A 20929-nucleotide genomic window follows, 5' to 3' on the forward strand; every position below is an offset into this window, starting at 1 on the left:
CACTGGATACTGGTCAAGCCAGATAGATTATTGCAAGCCTGCTTAGCACTGGCCATTGGCGCTGCTTCCCATACCAATTTACCAATGGGTTTTGATCAAGATAGACCTCTGTTGGGTCATACAGATAAGCCTGGAGCATCCTGTCAATAGTCATTGGAGCTCCACCTTGCTTGACCTTTTTTGCCTTCACCTCTGCACTGGACTTCAGCCCTGCCAGTAGAAAACATTAATTTGCAGATTTTGGGGCTGATGCTCCTGTTATTGCTGGTATTCTTGTTTTTGGCTGCTCTGAGCCAATAGTACTGCCCTCTGAAGTTGAAGGCTGCACCGCATAACTTGTGCCCTGGAGGAGTGGACTTCTAATTCCCAGCTGTTCTTTTTCTAGGTCACTGGCTTGCTCAGCAATCTACATTTTGTAGGTTAAAACATTGCCATCTGAAAAAGGGATCGAAAGCGGCAAGTATTAATTTTCAATGTGGATCAAGAATTGTGGCACAGATTTAATGGTTGAATTACACCATGTCTCCTTGAACTCTTATATTAACAGATAAGTGAAGGATACGCTCTCCTCCCATATGCATCTGTTTTATCCACACCTGTGTACATTTCAGATACCTCCTTTATCTGTTCCTGTAGCAAATGCAACTCCAGGATAGCTAGGCCCATGGTACTGACTTAGTGTGTAAAAAAATCAAAAGGAAGCAGCATCTCTGTCAGGCATGTTAGTGGGCCCCATCGGTCCATCTCAATGATCGTGCCTTTTACAGTTGCATCCCCTCTTTGCATGACATATTCATTGATCGGTCTCTATTGCTCAAACAGATGTTGCAAAATGTAATATGTTGGGTTTCAACATGTATGAGTGTTTTAATTCAATTTTGATGCTGAATGACCCTCAGCTGCTTTTGGGTCTTAAAAGAATGGCTGAAAATAGTGCAGATTCTTCTGCAGGTTGGCAGTAAGTTGCTGACTCAGTCTCATTTTTTGAAAAAGTCATGTACAATGATGTTGATGCAGTGGAATTTGATAGATACCAGAAATGAATTTGTAATATTGCCTCCAGATGAAAGACAAATATACTATACAACGATGGCATATTATATATAAAAAATAACAAGGATTGTAGACTGAAGGTCTAAACCGAATACCAAAATGTAATGTTGATTTCTTGATCATTGGTTGTTTAACCCATAACCAACATAAACAGAAGAGCATTACATATCCACGTAAGGATATTAAAACACCAAATGCTGGCATTTTATTGGACGGTGTGGAAGGACGAGAGATGTTGTATGATTGAATGCTTGTGACATCTGGGATACAACGTGCAAAAAGTATGTTTTAGAGAAAAGCATTATGTACTGAATTTGCCATATATTTTGGTATAAAAATGTATTTAATATTGTGATTTTTGATATATTGAATGTACTAATTTTGAATATAGTCTGGGTCTTTGGTCATTGGATAAGATGCCACAGAAACAATAGAGTTATATATACCCAGTGTGAAACATAAAGTTGCAAAGAAAATTTGATACATTTTATGTACTACACCAAACACTTAAAGACCTTGCTGTTAAACTCATCCAAAATGTTTGCAGCAGTATGAGATTTCTCCATGGCAAACATGGCTACAGTCACATGCTTCCCAGCGCCATTGAAAATCTAAGCAGTGTTAACACCTTCAGATATCATTTCTCTAAACCCAAAAAAGAGATCCAGTGTGCAGTGATGCACATGTAATCAGTGGCTTGGCAACTGGTCCACATGTCTGTTGTCAGGTGGATAGTGTGAACAGCACTCTGCTGCAAAGCTTGTCCAAGCAATCCCAGCATGCCGTGATGTAGTGCTGGAACAGCAACTCTGGCAAAATAGGACCGACTGGGATCCTTCCATTTTGGGCAGATGGCTGCTACAAATTCTAGAAAACCCACCGCTTCCACAAGAGAAAATGGGAGGAGGTTCAGCTTAACATTTTAGCCATTGAACAAATGTGCCATTGGGTGGTTGCGTTCGTACTGCCCCTCCTGCCTAAACATGACAGGAATAGTATAATGGATTTATTTATTTTCTGGTGCCAATGATGCAGGTAACTTCCTGAGAGCAGACGTTGGTAGGTTCACTGTGCCTCTCAGCAGGGCAGCCACTGCACGCGCTTTCCTTGGTGTTTCAACCTGAGTCTTGTGCCATTGCGATATTGCTTATGTGGACGATACTACTGCAAGTCTGGGGACAGGGCTGATTTGCTTAACACACATGTCTTCCTCACCTTCACCTTTCACCATGATTAGATCAGATTCCCTGCTCAGCCTTTCACCCCCTTCACCAACACCACTTATAGTTGTGCTGGCCGCTACAGTGCTACTCCCACTGAATTGTGTGGTGTTTTCTCAAATGGGTTGTTTGGCCTCCGGTACCATAGTTTGTACCAAGCTTACCCCGACTAACAATTGCTCTGCAAATGGATCATAGGGCAATATTTGTCTGCTTCTTGCTAACTGTAAAGTAGTTCCAAACTGGGGAGATCCACTTCCTGATGCTGATGCCACTGTTGGATGAACTGGCGGTAGATGTATACATTCATAAAACCACACCAACATAAACTTTCATGGAGTACACTCAGGAAGGATGAGAAAGAGCAACAACAACAACATACAGATGTAATTGTTGGCTTTTTGTGCATCATGTTGGGATGTAGCACTCAGGAAGGTGCAGGTGACAATGGAATAATCCTTAGACAATGAATACTGGATGTTAGGAAATTGAAATTAAAATTAAAATAGATTGTCTTTTTAAATGAGTGAAATTATCCCCAAGCGTACAATTTATTAATCTGCTATATTTTTCAACCATTCCATGCAAGCCTGTGGCAAAGGGGCAGACAGGCCTGATGCACAAAATGTCTGCCAGCCAGTGCCACATCATAAACAACAACAACAACAACACTGAGCAAGAAAGCATTGGGAATAAAGACAAGATATGCAGGCCAATGGCAAAAGCACACTGGCTGCATACACAAAATGGCCACCAACGACATGGTCAAACAGCTAGCAAGGAGACATGGACACAACAAAGAACAATTGCAGGCCTGTGGCAAAAGCACACTAGCTGCCTGCACAAAATGGCCGCCAGCCACATGGTCACAGCAACAACAAGCACCAGGCATGGAAAACAAAGAATACATGCAGTCTTATGGACACTATACAAAATGGCCTCTGGCCACATGGCATGGTGAGCAAAGACACAGGCATGGTGGTAACACAGAGAACACAGCACTTATTCAGCAATACCAAAAAGTAAAATTAACAGGGCTAAAATTGTTTACCACAACATACATTCTCCAAAGTCATTACCTCACCCTATGCAAGTTTACAGGAAAAAAATCCAATGTGTATTTTATTCCAAGGCCATCCATGAACTAAATGATGTTTCAAACAGACACCACAGAAACAGGTGTTTCATGCACTCATGACTAGTACTGGGCCTAATGGCTTGAAGACCCTTTAGCAGACTAGGCCACATAGTGAATTAAAAGAATATTGCACATTTAAAAAAAAAACCAATTGATACAATTGGCAAAATTGTGCTACATTTATCCTTTACATAATAAGAAAAAATACATACAAATAATAACTGGGCCCCTATGAAACTGCAGGCCACACCACCACAAAAAACTAAACAAAAAATTGAATGAAAATAGAAATAAATCCTGGTGCATGCCCTCTGAGAAACAAACAAAGCCCTGATACAACAGTTTTTTTTAACTTACTTACTTGTGAAATCTCAAATATAACGTCCTTAAACTCAATGGTATATGATGCAGCAGACACAAAGAGGGATCCTTCCAGCACCAAATCCAAATGAAAGGTGAACAGGAGATAGACAAAGAACTGGGAAGAGCATGTTGGACAAAAACAGGAAGTTGGAGACAAGGGGCACTTTCTATATGGTGGAAAAAAAGTAAAGAAAGAAAAGACTGCTCGCACAAAAAGCCAACGCGAACAGTCCATTTGAGGAGGTGTTTTACTCCAAATCGTCATTTCAGGAAGATTTAGATGCTTCTCAAGGAGAGAATCTTCCCCAGGTTTCCTCCGGAGTTGATCTTGGGTGTTTGCGTACATCATAAAAAAGCTGCTGTAAGGTGATGGCGTGGCTTAAAGCCTTGTTGGCAGCAGCAAAATCTCACGGGAGATGGCGGGCATCCAGCAAATCTCGTGGCACTCCTGAACAGCTAGGAAATCTAGTGAGCACTTGGCAAGTTGCTCCCATAGTCGCAAAACAACATTGCAAGTGCTCCGACAAAAAAAACCTCCATTCCATTGTGGAGTGCGGAGTCTATTGGTAACTTCCTGTCCTCTGCAGAACACAGAGTTGCCAAATTTCACAAACTGCACAAGCAGAGCTGAGATTTATGCCAAGGTCTACATGTGAGAACAGGCAGGGCCCTGGTCAGACACACAGCAACCTTGCACCAACAATAAAACCACAACCTGATTATCACGAGGTCACCTCGTTTGCAATTACCTGACTCTGAGAAAATATTAGGGGGGCATTCCACCCCAGACAATCCCCTGGAAGATACAGCCCTGGATACTTTCAGTAATGTCAGTATTTATTTTGGTAAACTCAGTGCAGTGGTGACTAGGGAAACTTTTGACCAAACATGCACAGAATACACACTGTCTGAATGTGAGTGGGAAAGTGACCTCCTTGAAGTGTCCTTTGTGGCCAGGCATAATGTCACAATTCGGTGGCCCTGCATCCTAGAGTACTGGCACAGAAAAAGGGGAAGCGCTGTGAACCCCTTCATGCCGATATCCCATGTGAGCTATCTCTTACCAAGTGTGACAAGCTGAGGAGAGCTGGCAGTGTGTTTGTTTTACTTGCTGTCATTGGTCTTCCCTGTGTAAACTGGTCAGTTAGAACCCTGAAACCAGGTCCTTCACTAATGAATGTGATCTGGCTGATTTCCCAGTTCGTAAATGCTTTGGTATAAGTAACGTACATAATCTTCCACTGGTCGTATGGACCTTTGGTTGTCAACGGGAAGCGTGTGAAAGATGCTAGCATTATTAATACATTTCAATAAGTGTTAAACCAATGTGGCTCCACAAAATCAACAAAGAGGATGGTGTTCAAACCATAAATGTTTAGTAAAAAAAAGTTGTACATTTTACAAATCGATCAATCACTAAATCAATGTATACAAAAAGCATATATATCTATAACATTTTGGAATCAAATTTTATATATTATAAACAAAAAGATGCAAACTATGATGCCAAGAGGGCACAGAACAAGAAATACATTTGATTCCATAAATGAGAAATTCTAAGAGGAAGTTGTCAATATTAGGATAACCAAATGAAGGTTCAGGGGAAAGACACAGGTGCTTAAGCAACAATATCAACACGCTGGGCAAGGAAAATCAGCCGAGTTTAAAAACGGCATTCTCCTAGCAAAATCAGGACAGGAACTCCTGAACTATTCTAGGGAACACACAACAGAAGCAATAGAATGTTCTGGAAACTTTGACCCACCAACTTCCTCTGGTCAGTCCAATCCAGAGAGGGTGTTCCCTGGGAGCAGGTAGACTCATCAGGTCTCTAGCATTTGACGAAGATGTTTGCAGCTGTATGGTTTTGCAGTTAGCAGCATCCGGTCTGGTTGGTACAGGAGGATGTCCCCCACCCCCAATTGCTGCACATTCTTGGCCAAGTTTTCATTAAACTGCCAGTCTAACAGTTCCCAACAGTGAAAAATCCTTTTCTAATGAGCGCTTCACGATAAACACCTGCAGAAAAAAGAAAAATATAAAACCCACAGTGCATTTAATAAGAAGCACAATCCAAGTAGTTTAGGCCTGGTCATAAATAAAGCAAACAAACCTAGAACAAAACCACCCTGCTGCTAGCTAGAAGCGGAATATCTCGATATTTTCTGGGGCTTATATCCCCAATATGATCAAGCCCCATAAATCAGGAAAGCTTAAATAATAAAGATAGTAGTGCATACATTTTGTACGGATTTAATAAAAAAAATTGAAATACACTTTGATTCCTTATGTAGACAATTTCAATAAATACAAAGGAAAAATAACTTAAACTCAATAAGTGACACACAATTTAGGTCTTCCTCCCCCTATCAAATTCATTCGAACACCGTATCCATACCAAAAATCACTCACCCCATACACATACTAATATCACCTAACACACAATACAATATACGTCTTTTGGTATCCACAATGCACATAAAGGGGAACAAATTACAGGAGCAAGAGACAATACATTAGGATACAAAGGAGCAGCCTAACGCTTCATATGTTTCTCAGTATTGAATGGATTCTTTTTTAAAACAAATATATTAATTTAGAACTAGTCGGTATAGTTTAGGTGTCTTAATCAATCAATACATTGTCCATGGTTCTCTATATTAACACAAGACTATTGATCAGAAATTGAAATCCTGGTACTCCTGTTGTAACCTGCGCCGACACTCGTTTAGGTGACCACCACAATATGGGTTACACCTTCATCTGGCCACTCATAAGTGATGTTCCAAAATTCAAAGTGGAGTGGAATGAGGGGGACAAGAAAATGGAACAATCATATCTATCCACCAAATATAATAAGAATATACTGACAATTTGCTAGATAAGCTCTAGCCGATGGGCCCATCGACATTGAGGTGCCCAAAATCTCAGGAAAGAGTCCTCTGTTCCTCTGTTCCTGAATCAATAACAATACGTTCTCCAATGGTCATGCGCACTCAGATGCTTTCGTATTGAAAGGAAAGATCCAGAGCTAATGCGAAACGTCAAGGGATTCAAGCTATCCTAGTCCGATCAGGGGAGAAACCCCAAAAACGCTCCTAGGATGCTTGTTTCCAGCCCAGGGAGGACCAGGCTTGGCAGATCGGGCTGGACTGTTCCCATGAAACACAGGGTCAAAGTTTATTTGCATATGGCCAGGTCTAAACTGGGGTGGCATGGTGAGCAAAATAATGATGAATTTAACCCAGATCTCTTGACTGGGGGTGAATATTTTGATTTGTTCTGCATTCTGTCCATCAATTGTGTGTCTTTTGCTCATATGTGAGCACCGTGGGAGTGTCAAAGCCCCTGTTCTGCACAGCATGGACTGTGAAGTCCATGCCGAACAGGAACAGGGGTGCATGCACGCAGGGGGGCATACCGTATGCCTCCCTGCATGCATTCCCTTGCTTTGAGGCAATAGGGGACCCTGTGAGGTTTCTTTGTTTCCTCAACGCCATACTTTTCATGGTGGGTTCTCTGCCATGTAAACTGTGGTACTGAAGAAACTCGTAATATGTTTGGCGGTGCCGCAGTGATCATGGTTCCACAGCTGTTGAGGTAGTCCGATGGCGTTCTGACCACCAAATACATAATAGGGCGGTCAGACCGCCAGTCAGTGGTTGCCACACCGCCACCTTGGGTTTGGCAGTCCATTGGAACGCTTTCTGGTTTATTAAATTCCCTATTAACTCCCACAAGTGCCAGTCCTCTAAATTACTTTGCAGTCATCTTTATTTGTGTGTACCTCAGGATTCCTTAGATTACACATGTAACCTATTAAACTGCTCTCCTGTAAAGGTCTTATTCAGAGGGAGCCTAGGTGACTGCTATATATGACGCATAACTCCCAATGATGAGGGCACTTCAGACGCATGAACTCTCATTTGAAAATATTGAAGACATTTTGGCTCATCTTATAGTGTGCAATCTACTCATTTGTGGTTTTTTCTATAAACAGGTGATGTACAAGGAGGCACTCTACTTGAAATGTCCTTCGCCCCTTTTTTTCATTGGGCTGTCACTGTCAGTGACCATTTCACAGACGCCTACTTTGCCTGTCCCAGTGATAAAGCCATTGCGGAGGTTCAGATGTGGATGAAGAACGAACCTGGTTGTCTTGATTTAATTGATATTTTAAAGAACTTTATTGACCTTGTAGGCAGTGGGTAAGTTTTCAACTGCATATACCATTTATAAAACTTTGCTTTCACATAAAGTCCTAATAAAAGTTTCATAAAGAACGTTAGAGCTGTTAGACTGAAAAATTGTCTTATATCAGAACTTCACAATACTTGAAATAAGCTGTAAAAGTTCAAAGGTTAACTAAAACTCTTCTTACAGTTTTCTTGACTCTTTTTTAGATATTTCTGCTGAGCTAGAGACCTCTCCTCGAAGATGTGATGGATTATGTTATGTTGTGTGTATTTGTAATGAACACAATCACCTGTAAGGGTATCATGGCTTTGAGCAGGTGTGTGTGCTTAAACCTGCCTATGCGGCAGGTTGGTGAACTAAAAAGCAGGTTCTTCATCTTCTCGTGGAATTCAAGAAGAGAGGCGGCTCTGATGTGATGTGCACAGAGTAATAGTGATATAAGAGAAAGCCTTTCTTCTTGATCTGGTTCTATGTATGCTTGGGATATATGCGGGTAGTAGTGATGCGTTGCTGAGCTGTCTGGGTGGGTGGGTGGTCAAAAAGATGTAACTGCTTAGGATGGTGGAGCTTAAGTTGTGCTGTGCTTTGAATGTCCATGTGAGGGTTTTGAATTGAGCGCCCTTGTGTAGCAGGAGCCAGTGGAGCACCCTGAGGTGTGGTGTGATGTGAGTTCTGTGTGGGAGGTTGGGGATGAACCTGGTTGCAGCACACAAACAGTAGTATAATAAAAAAGCTACCCAAGAAAACTCACACACCAATTTAGAACAATAGAGTACATTTTAATATCTGAAACTAAAATGACAAAATACCAATCAGTAGAACTGGAGTTATGATTTTTTTTTACTTTTTAGCATAAAAATTACCACCTAAAAGATCAAAACGCCAACCGTGAAACATATATTAGGGGGGGTGGCATACTCTGCACTGCAGGTGGAGTTTGTAAACTTTTGTCACTCCGTGCTTCCCACTAATGGTGGGAGATGGCATCCCCTTGCCTCCTGAGGGGCTCAGGACTAAAGTGAACTTCTTCCATCAACCAGTAGTGCACCACGAGGTATGTTTCCAGAGTAGTGGAGAACGGGGGCACGGCCTCCAACTACTTATTAGCAATCCAGCTGTGTGGGACTTATTGGCAGTAACAGGAGGGGTTGTTTACCTCCAAAGACCATGAGCAGCCAAGGGTACTTTTATTCCCCAACTAGTACTGTGTCAGAAGGCATGTTTGCAGAATGGTAGAGAAAGGGGTTGTGGCCATGACAACCTCTCAGCGATCTGTGTCTTCAGGGGCCTGCCCCCTTTCTCCATTACTCTGAAAACATGTCTCCAGGTGCATTACTGGCTAACAAATGAAGTCCTCTTGGATGCTGAGAGACCTTGGGGACCAAGAAGCTGTCATAGTAATTTCTGTAAACCCTACACAGCGGGATTGCTAATAGCTGATCAGAGGCCCGCTCAGTTTCTCCACCACTCTGCGAACACCAATACTGCTTAAAAAAAAATAGAAAAAGTACTAAAAAAAACGAAGGTTACAGGAACATACTAGTTAGGAAATAGAATAAAAAAGAAATTTAGAAATTCACTAAAAAAACAAAGGTTACATGGATGTTATAGTTAGTCTCAGGTATCACTCAGATAAAACCAGTGAAATTCAGCAGTTACAGTTAGCTGAGCTAACTATAACTCACAATCCAGCAATGCACTGCTTATGACCTCACATATTACATCACTTATGACATGGTCAGTGACATCACTGATAACATCTCAAATGATATTATCCACAAAATCACTAATGCACCCACTAAAACACCCATGGAGTCTTTCATACACCCACGCCCCCACCCACACAACCATTAACAAACCCATCCACAGACCCATAACAGTACTTTCACACCCACTCACTGATTCATATATCTACACACATCCACTCAATCACCCATACAGCCACCCATACATACACTCACTCACGAATACAGCCACTAACATATCTACGTATATACCCATACAGCCACTCACAAACTGAGTCAGTCCCCATACAGCTATTCACATACCTACTCACTTACTCATTCTGATACTGACACATGCACATACTTACCCATATAGTAATTCTCACATTCACTTACTCACCCATACAATCACTCATATAGACCATCACTCACCTATACTGCCTTTTATATACCAAGTGACTCTCTATATACCACTGACCTCTACTCACCCACACAGCCATACACATACTCACTCACCCATACAGCCCCTCACACACATAATCACTAACCCATACAGCCACTGTTTCACCCACCCACTCACTCATCCGTACAAACAGTCACATACCCCCTCAACCACCCACACAGATACTCAGACACCCATACAGGTACTCAGCCAACAAATCAATCACTTATACAGCCACTCATTACCTACTCACACACCCATAGAGCCACTTAGACACCAACTGACAGACTGATACAAACATTCACGCAACCAATCATTCACCCATACATGCATTGAGACACCTAATCACTCACTCATACAGTCAGTGATGCACCCACTGAATACACATTGGTATGCATATTTAACTCACAGTCCCTGTAACCTTTCCAGTGAATTTCTAAGGTTTATTTATTCCCCTTCCTAACTATGATGTCCCTGTAAGCCTTGTTTTTTCTCTGTACATATATATATATATATATATATATATATATATATATATATATATATATATATATTCAGTGAAAAAACCAAAGGTTTCACACATGTTATAGTTAGCTGGACATTTCACTCGTAAAAAACCAATGAAATTCCCCCGTTACAGTTAGTTCAGCTAACTATAACTCGCGCGCCCGCAATGCACTGCTGATGACGTCACATATTACATCACTCATGACATGGTCACTGACATCACTCATGACATCACTGATGACATCTCAAATGACATCACTGATGACATCATCCAGTGAATGTGTGTTTTTCTGAAAATTAAATATGTTTTATATATGTATATCTCAAGATCAATGGAAGAATAAATGGGTATATAAGTGTCTAAATGGATGCTTTGTTTTTGAAAAATTGATTGTGTAACTGACTGATTAAGTGTATCATAGTGAATACATGGCTTAGTGAGTAATGTTTAAATATGAAAATATCTGTATCAGTCTCTCACTTTGTGTATAAGTGGCTGCATGGGTTGGTGAGTAGCTTCATGGGTGTCTATATAGGTTATTAGTTGTTTTTTTGAGTATCAGTCTGAGTGTCTGCATGGTTTGGTGGGGGGTATTATGTAGTGCATAGGTGCATGAATGAGTGATTCACTCTTTGTATGTGTTGAAGACAGCATGTGTGCAGGACTGTATGGGTGGATGAGTGTGTGAATGGTTGTGTTAGTGAGTGAATTACTGTCTCAATAGTGTCTTTATGAGTAACTACATATGTTTTAAACTAGTATATGTGACTATTGGTGTATATAAGTGAGTATATGTGAGAGTGAGAGATTGAAAGAGTTCCTGTATGAATAAGTATGTGTTTCTATAAGTGATTGTTTATAAGACTAAGTATGTGTAAGTTTCCGTAGAAGTAAGTGTGGTGGTGTGTGTATAACTGTATAAGCTAATAAATGTATGTTTGTTTCTTTATTAGCATGAGTGAGTATGTGTGAGTAACTCTATGGATGAGTGGCATTGTGTAACAGGATGTATAGGTGTATGAGTACATATGATGAGTGAGTGCATGTATGAGTGACTGTATAGGACTGTTGGTGAATGAGTGGATGTGTATGTGGTTCTTAGAATTACTTAAGAGGTTCTTGTAACTGGTATTGGTATGTCCATTGTTTTGAAAATTTCAGTCTCTATTTTTGAATGTGTGTATCAAAGGTTATATTAGGGGAAGAGGAGGTCTGCCACTCTATCACAAGGATGATGTCATCAGTGATGTCATCAGTGATGTCATTTGAGATGTCATCAGTGATGTCATGAGTGATGTCAGTGACCATGTCATGAGTGATGTAATATGTGATGTCATCAGCAGTGCATTGCAGGCGCGCGAGTTATAGTTAGCTGAACTAACTATAACGGGGGAATTTCATTGGTTTTTTACGAGTGAAATGTCCAGCTAACTATAACATGTGTGAAACCTTTGGTTTTTTCACTGAATTTGCAAGGTTTTTTAAATGCTAATTCCTAACTATGACATGTGTGAAACCTATGGTTTTTTCAGTGAATTTGCAAGGTTTTTTAAATGCTAATTTCTAACTATAACGTGTGTGAAACCCATGGTTTTTTCAGTGAATTTGTATGGTTTTTTAAATGCTAATTCTTAGCTATAACATATGTGATTCCCATATTTTTTTTTATTGATTTTTTTTTTTTTTTTATAAATTCCTATATTAAATGTGTTTTTTTTTTTAAAAAACAAGTTTTTTTTTAAACTTTTTATTCTCTTAAAACACTATGTTTTTTTTCTTTAAAATCTGCAATATTTCTAGATTTTTTTTTTTTTTTTACCAAACAGGTAAGATATATTAGTATAACTTTGAAAATATTTATTTATTTTTTTTTTTTTAGTGCGCGTACGGTAAGCTTACGGTAAGCGTACGGTTTACGCAATGTCCGTAATTTATCTACGCTGTTTGCGTATAGTTACGCAATTTGCGTAGCCGCGCGTACTGCGCGTGGGGCACGTACGCGTGTACGCTACACGCGCACGTTACGCGGAAGTGTTGGGGAGTGACTGTTATGCGCATGCGCGCGAGCGCGTGTCTTTTTTACGCGCATGCGTAATTTTGCCGTAAGCGCACCGTAAGCGCACCGTAAGCGTACGGTTGGTCATGTGATTATGAAACACAACTTTTGATTGGTTGAAACTACTTTCAGTTCTAGAACTCTCCTACACCACACCCATTCCCCTCATTTCTGCTTGTGATCCCTTAGGAGAAGGAGCTGGGTTGTCTTTGTGATACGATGACAGAACAGCAGAGCCCTTCTGAGAGTGAGGCTAGCAGCACTACCTTGAGGCAGAGAGCGAGGAAACAAAAGACCTCTTTCATATGGGAGTATTTTTCTTTTCCAGAGGGCCAGCAAAAGGTAAATGCACCCTTAGTGACTTGTAAGCTGTGTGGCCGTGTACTTTCAAGAGGGAATCCCGACAGGAAGTATTCCTTCGGGAATCACACCATGATGAGACACCTTAAGGATGTACACAGAAGGACACATGCTCGACTTACTGAAGGTAACCCTTCAGTAAATCAACCAAGCACATCCACGGCAGCTCAGCCTGGACCATCATCTGCAGTGCCGAGTCCTTCTTCTGCAGGTCAGGTGAGCCCTTCATCTGTGGGGGGAGCATCTCCTTTTTCTTCTCCTCAGGAAATTAACCGTCGGTTTCTGAGGGTTGAAATACGGTGTGCCACTTGTCATGATCTAATTTGTTATAGGGAGACCAGTATTTCCCTAGTGAACAATAAAATAGATCAGCACACTTGTCGTACCGTCTAATATTCCCATTCTTTCTTTCCTCTGTCCCTGCATGAACACAACGGCTCTTTTAAGAGCCAACCTTACCTTTCATCTATTTTTTATATATGTTTTTAAAACTCTTTTTTTTTTTTTTTTACCGTACGCGTACGGTACGCGTAATTATTATTTTTTTTTTAAAAAACACTAAAAATCAATTATCACATTACAAGGTCCTTGAGAGACTACAAAGAAAAACTGAAAATGTGATTGTGGAGAAGTGGAAAAAAGGGACCATGATATTTTTGACTTACCATACCACTCAAAAAAATATTTATTCATTTAAATTTTTTTTTTATTGCTTTAAAAATGGTTCTAGTTTTCGAAAATTATCTATCTCAATCTGAAAAAAAAGAAAAAAGTATTAATATTTAATAAAACATTACTAACTGCAACCTCAAACCCCACTCGCTTGTGAATACTGTGCATGATTCCACAGGGTAAGCAGCTGGGTGTGTGCTAAGAGTCTGCTTCTGCACCAAAAAATGGCTCACCCTTTCCATCTAATGCAACTGTGAAATCACCAGAGTAGTACGCAATAAATCTCTGCCTGTAATTCCCCTTTGCACACAGAGTCATGTTTTCATATTAGTCTGAACACGTAATTTCTTTGCCAATTTGAAACCACACTTACTACTCTTTTTTTTGGCAAGTGATAAACACTTTTACAGACTGACACATTATGAATCCACTTTTCAGATTCTTAAAAAAGCACATGTCCAAACTGCTTTTTCAGACCAGCACCATGTGTAACCTGTTTGTCTGCCTACACTCCAGCAAGGGCAACCAGCCTTAGTGATGCTGAATGTATTTGCATTACTGACTGAAACCTCAAACCCCACTCGCTTGTGAATACTGTGCATGATTCCACAGGGTAAGCAGCTGGGTGTGTGCTAAGAGTCTGCTTCTGCACCAAAAAATGGCTCCCCCTTTCCATCTAATGCAACAGTGAAATCACCAGAGCAATACGCAATAAATCTCTGCCTGTAATTCCTATATGCACACAGAGTCATGTTTTCACATTAGTCACAAAACGAAATTTCTTTGCCAATTTGAAAGCACACTTACTACTCTTTTTTTTGGCACTGAAACCTCAAACCCCACTCGCTTGTGAATACTGTGCATGATTCCACAGGGTAAGCAGCTGGGTGTGTGCTAAGAGTCTGCTTTTGCACCAAAAAATGGCTCCCCCTTTCCATCTAATGCAACTGTGAAATCACCAGAGCAATACGCAATAAATCTCTGCCTGTAATTCCTATTTGCACACAGAGTCATGTTTTCACATTAGTCACAAAACGAAATTTCTTTGCCAATTTGAAAGCACACTTACTACTCTTTTTTTTGGCAAGTGATAAACACTTTTACAGACTGACACATTATGAATCCACTTTTCAGATTCTTAAAAAAGCACATGTCCAAACTGCTTTTTCAGACCAGCACCATGTGTAACCTGGTTGACTGCCTACACTCCAGCAAGGGCAACCAGCCTTAGTGATGCTGAATGTATTTGCATTACTGACTGAAACCTCAAACCCCACTTGCTTGTGAATACTGTGCATGATTCCACAGGGTAAGCAGCTGGGTGTGTGCTAAGAGTCTGCTTCTGCACCAAAAAATGGCTCCCCCTTTCCATCTAATGCAACTGTGAAATCACCAGAGCAATACGCAATAAATCTCTGCCTGTAATTCCTATATGCACACAGAGTCATGTTTTCACATTAGTCACAAAACGAAATTTCTTTGCCAATTTGAAAGCACACTTACTACTCTTTTTTTTGGCAAGTGATAAACACTTTTACAGACTGACACATTATGAATCCACTTTTCAGATTCTTAAAAAAGCACATGTCCAAACTGCTTTTTCAGACCAGCACCATGTGTAACCTGGTTGTCTGCCTACACTCCAGCAAGGGCAACCAGCCTTAGTGATGCTGAATGTATTTGCATTACTGACTGAAACCTCAAACCCTTAAAGTATTCTTTATTTTTACCAGTACACCTTAATTTATGGTGAAATCATAGTCCATATTATTTTACATGTTCTTCACATTTAAATTTGTCCCAAAACAGAAAATAATAAACACAACTTCAACAAAAGGAATCCCATTTCTATTATTCATTTCTTAATTTACCATATACATCCCCTCTCAAACTCTAAACTCACCTTTAAAATTAGTTAGTTGTGAAAGAAATGTGGCACTCAAACAGCAGATTATCAGAGCCAGGATCTCTGTTCTTTACACCTCTCTCCTCTCAGCAGAACCAGATAATGGCAAACTTTCCCTCTCTTTTTCCACACATATACATGTTAGTTTCAAATCTCAGTGCTTCCCCCTTTTTTTCAAATGTAATCACACATTTCTATTGGTTGAAAACCAACCCTTTTCCAAAAGTACCCTTCCCCCAACTTGACTTCTGCCTAGTACCCTTCCCCCAACTTGACTTCTGCCTGCTACCATAGCAACAGCTCATGGAACACTGCTGTGCAGAGTTAGGTCAGAAGTTCACCAAACAATGTTTCAATTCCACAGAGCAAGAGTGCTTGACTTTTCAAACCTAACAGCAAATCCATAGTACTGTTCTTTGGTAACACATTTTTCTGTACCAATACAAAACATGCTTCTATTAATTTACACATACAGCCTAGTTTTTATTCTAGAATGGTATGAAACAGCCAATCAGTTCTTTTTTTTATAAAAAAAATATGTATGCCTCCATTTCCAAACTGTCTTTCTTTTCATATTGCCATTCTACTGAAAGACACCTCCTGAGTGCATCCAGTTCTCCTTTGAAGATGTTCACAGTGTGGATTGTAGGGCACAGCTATGTCTTCTGGAGTGAAAAGTATGCAGAGAAAACAGATATGGTGAGAGACCTTGCTTTGCCAAATGTAGACATTAAATGGATTGGTCAGAGAGGGTTAAAGTGGCACCAATTGATGCCATTGGTGAAATCCTTCATGCACATCCAACACCCTGACCTCATAATAGTTCACTGTGGTGGCAATGACCTAGGCACTTTGACTGGGGTAGGTCTGGAAATGCTTATGAAGGACACCTTTGCACAACTGTTTTCACTTTTCCCTAAAACTGCCTTTGTGTTTTCTAACATATGCCAAAGGCAAAAATGGAACTGGTCCAATCATTTCTGTCCGCAGATTGACAAAGCAAGAAAGCACGTCAACAAATCTGTTTCTGCTTTCCTCCGTGACTATGGTATGGGTTCCATTTACCACAACAACTTGCGTTACGACATGCAAGACATTTATAGAGGAGATGGTGTGCACTTCAATGATGAAGGGAACAGAGTCTTCCTCTTGAACCTTAGACTCTGCATCGGTACTTACTTGTAGGTACCACTAAAAAATCATTTCATAAACACAACGGCTCTTTTTAGAGCCCCCTAATATCTAAACACTTAAATCTGAATTTCATTTTTTATTTTTATTTTTTTCTACCGTACGCTTACGGTAAGCTTACCGTACGCGTACCCCGCGATTTTTTTTAAAATAAATAAATGTTGTCTTTGTACTTTTCTGTCCTTCTTTGACCCCCTTACAAATGTTAGGGGGTCTGTAACTCTCCTCCTTGCCCCCTTTTCAAGATATCACTCTTTTTTTTTCTGAGTGAAACACACAAAATGGCGGCCGCCGCTTCCTGGTTTCGACCGATTCGAATGTTTACTAAGATCTAAGAGCCAATCAGAATCGCGCTCGCGCACGCCACCGTACGCGTACGGTAAGCGTACCGTAAGCGCACCGTAAGCTGGCTCAGATATATATATTGATTTAAAGGATATTTTCTCAGAATCTACTGAACAGATTTACACCAAACATACAAAAGGCACTTCCTTGACCTGAGGACTACCTCTCTGCCAAATTTCTAGTAATTCTGTTCAGCCGTTCGGGCTGTAGCTGTGTCTAAAGGTCCTATGGAAAAATGCATGGGAAAAACACGTTTTGGGACCACCCCCGCTTGACGAATCCCCCCGAGACTTTCAGGGTAGGAGCAGAGCGTAGCGCCCCACCTATTTTGAAATATTCACGAGGATTCGTCGCCCGGCGCCAAAGTTATTCAAAATAGAATGTTGCGGATTTCCTATGGAAACAGGGTCCTAACTATAACTACCTACTGGCGACCGCCAGTAGGTAATATATATATATATATATATATATATATATATATATATATATATATATATATATATGTATATATATATATTATCTACTGGCGGTCGCCAGTAGATAGTTATAGTTAGGACCGAGTTTCCATAGGAAATCTGAAAATTCTTTTTTGAATAACTTTGGCGCCGGTTGACGAATCCTCGCAAACTTTTCATAACTAATGGGGCGCTCCGTTCAGCTCCTACCCTGAAAGTCTCGGGGTGATTCATCAAGCAGGGGCTGAGAAAAAAGGGGGTCCCAAAACACATTTTCCCCATGCATTTTTCCATAGGACCTTTAGTCGAAGGTACAGCCCGAACAGCTGAACAGAATTACTTGAAATTTGGCAGAGAGGTAGTCCTCAGGTCAGGGAAGTGCCTTTTGCAGGTCTGGTGTAAATCTGTTCAGTAGTTCCTGAGAAAATCAAAAGTAAAATCATATACATATGTGGGCGGAGCCTAACCACACAGCTCATCCTGAGATCTGATTGGCTGTCAGCACTTCATCCAAGAAGTGTTGGCAGCCATCTTGGGACCAATATACATGATAGCACCTCATTAAAAAGCATTGCAGTTAATAGAAGGTTTTAAGACTTTAGTTACATTAGAAATCATTTGTTGATGGTACCATACTCCTTTTAGGAATTGTGGTATGTTCTAAGGTGATTTCACCATGTGAAAAAGCCTTCTGCTGGGATATCATGATTGAGAGAAAAATATTTTCTCATGCTTTTCCCACAGAGGTTTGGAAGGTGATCTATAAGCTAAACTGAGAGCTTATTTTCTGTAAATTCACATTATCTTTCTCAGTCATGTGAGAATGAAGTCTGACATTCTCAGTAAAACATGTACATCCAACAAGGGCAGAGACTGTCAGTTGATTCCTTTGTGTTCTACTGCAGCTTCCCAGAGTGTTCCAAAGAACAACTAGAGCGCTAACAGTCCTACTTATGATAAACATATGGCAAACCTGAAGCCATCTTGCATGGATTAAAGTGGTAACTCTTAAAACATTTAATACAAAAAGGAACAAAATGAGGGGGTTCATTTTTCCACAAAAAGTATGATTAGTGCTGCAGAAAGAAAAATTAGGGCACATTTTGAGTGACTTCTCAAATCCTCTTCTATTTCATTAAAAAATTCTGACATGCAGACTGAAACATGCACTTTCAATACCAGCAGCAGTTTTTCCTGGTGAGCAGTAGCTTTACTACAGTGATCTAATGAGCAAAAAGAGTGCTAACATTCTGAATTTATGGCAAATGTGTGACACATCTGAATGCCTTCTTGATGGAATCAAAGTAAAAAATTGAAAGTATTTCCTACTGAGGAGACTGCAGTAAATGAGGAAATTAGGAAACTTCACAACAAATAAGTCTCCCAAGATGGCCACCAGATACAAAAGAGCCCAAATGTAGCCCAAATATCACCCAGATGTAGCCCAAGTATAGCCCAATGACAGAATGTCCCAGAGTGTTCTTAAAAACAACTAGAGCGCTTACTGTCTTCATTATGACAAAAGTATGGCACACCTGAAGCCATCTTGAGTGGAATAAACTGGTAACACTTAAAACATGTAATTTAAAAAGGAACACAATGAGGGGGTTCATTTTGCCATAGAAATTATGATTAATGCTGAAGAAAGAAAATGAGGGCACATTTTGAGTGACTTGTCAAATCCTCTTCTATTTCAATAAAAAATTCTGACATGCAGACTGAAACATGCACTTTTAATACCAGAAGCAGACTTCCATGGTGAACAGTAGTTTTACTACAGTGATCTAATGAGCAACTAGAGTGCTAACTTTCAGAATTTATGGCAAATGTTTGACATATCTGAATACCTTCATGATGGAATCAAAGTAAAAAACTGAAAGCATTTCCTACTGAGGAGACTGCAGTACATGAGGAAATTAGGGAACTTCATAACAAATAAATCTCCCAAAATGGCCACCGCAGACAAAAGAGCCCAAATGTAGCCCAAAATCACCCAGATGTAGCCCAAATATAGCCCAATGACAGAAGTGTGCAAAACACTTATTATTTTGTGTTTTTGCAGTGTTATATAGTGCAGACTTGTCAGGTATTGGAGTGCTTTACATGAGCATTGGTTACATCACACAAGAACAAATTCATTTTCGTTGTAGACATGGGGAGACTAAGTGATTTGACCAGAATCACAGAATGTCGAGCTGAAGCAGAAACTCCAACCTGGTTCCCCAGTTGCAAAGTCTGCAGTTCTGGAAGTAACACCACATCCTCTCCCCTAAGTGCAACATTTAATCAAGTGGTCAACTGGATAAAAAAACATAAAGATAACAAATAATTTAAAAGTGCTTTGTCGCTATTTGAAAACTCAGAAAATATGTCCTTATTTTAGTCTTTTAGAGCACTAACCATAATTTTGATGCCAATAAGACCCTCTCATATATGTAATTTCTAAAGGAAATGCTCTAGGTATTACAGTTTTGATTACATCAAGATGATGTCAGGCGTTCCACACTTTTGTAATAAATATAGAATATTAGCAATCTAGTTGTTCATTAGGATACTGTTGAGAGGCAGAGGCCAGGGGCACGGACTCTGAAAATTGAAGGCAGGTAGGAGGGTGCAAAGGCAACAATTTAACCACACTGAGCAGGCAGGAAGGGCCGTGGCAGCACAACAGACTATGGAGGGCAGTGGAAAGGGGGGCAGGGGCAACAAACCAACAATACAGGACTTGCAAGAGAGGCTGTGGCAATGTAATAGACCATTGTGTGCAGAAGGAAGAGGCAATGGTAGTACAACCATACATGCCAACAGACCCGATTCAGCCAGGAAATGTCCAATGTTTTTAAGCTCAAATGGGCTTTATTTGATCTGTCTCCTGTCTACAATCTCCTCTTTTTCAATGTAACTCAAAGGGGAAAATCAATACCCCAGTTTTTTTTCAAAATCTCCCTCTTACCAAGTTCAAAATGTTCGCAAGTATGGTACATTGGATCATGGAAGGAAATGGGGTAGGGACATGGACTTGGATAACAGAGGACAGGAGGGACATGGAGAGGTGCACCAAACTGACCCTGCAGGGCAGGCATCAGGGTTTGCAGCAGCACAATACACCACACAGGGCATGTGGGACGGGAGTGCAGCACAACAATCCATAGAGAGCAAGAGGGAGGGGACAGGACCATGCACATGGACAACAGAGAACAGAGGGGCAAGAGGCAATGGTAGCTAGCTGACCATAATGGACAGACAGGAGAGAAAGCTGCAGCATAACAGACCATAAAGGGCAGGAGGGACGGATCAGG

The 20929-nt window shown here is 40.5% G+C and overlaps 1 protein-coding gene across 1 annotated transcript in view; it reads left to right on the forward strand.

The window, feature by feature from the left end:
* Positions 1 to 20929, forward strand: part of LOC146829946 (indolethylamine N-methyltransferase-like) — a 197697-nt gene that overhangs the window by 53350 nt on the left and 123418 nt on the right. Inside the window, exon 2 of the mRNA XM_085604210.1 lies at positions 7775 to 7982. Within this exon, the coding sequence (XP_085460336.1) occupies positions 7775 to 7982 (208 nt within the window). The remainder of the gene's footprint in view (positions 1 to 7774; positions 7983 to 20929) is intronic.

Source organism: Triturus cristatus, chromosome 5_1 (genome assembly GCF_964204655.1).
Source record: "Triturus cristatus chromosome 5_1, aTriCri1.1, whole genome shotgun sequence".
Taxonomy (NCBI): Eukaryota; Metazoa; Chordata; class Amphibia; order Caudata; family Salamandridae; genus Triturus; species Triturus cristatus.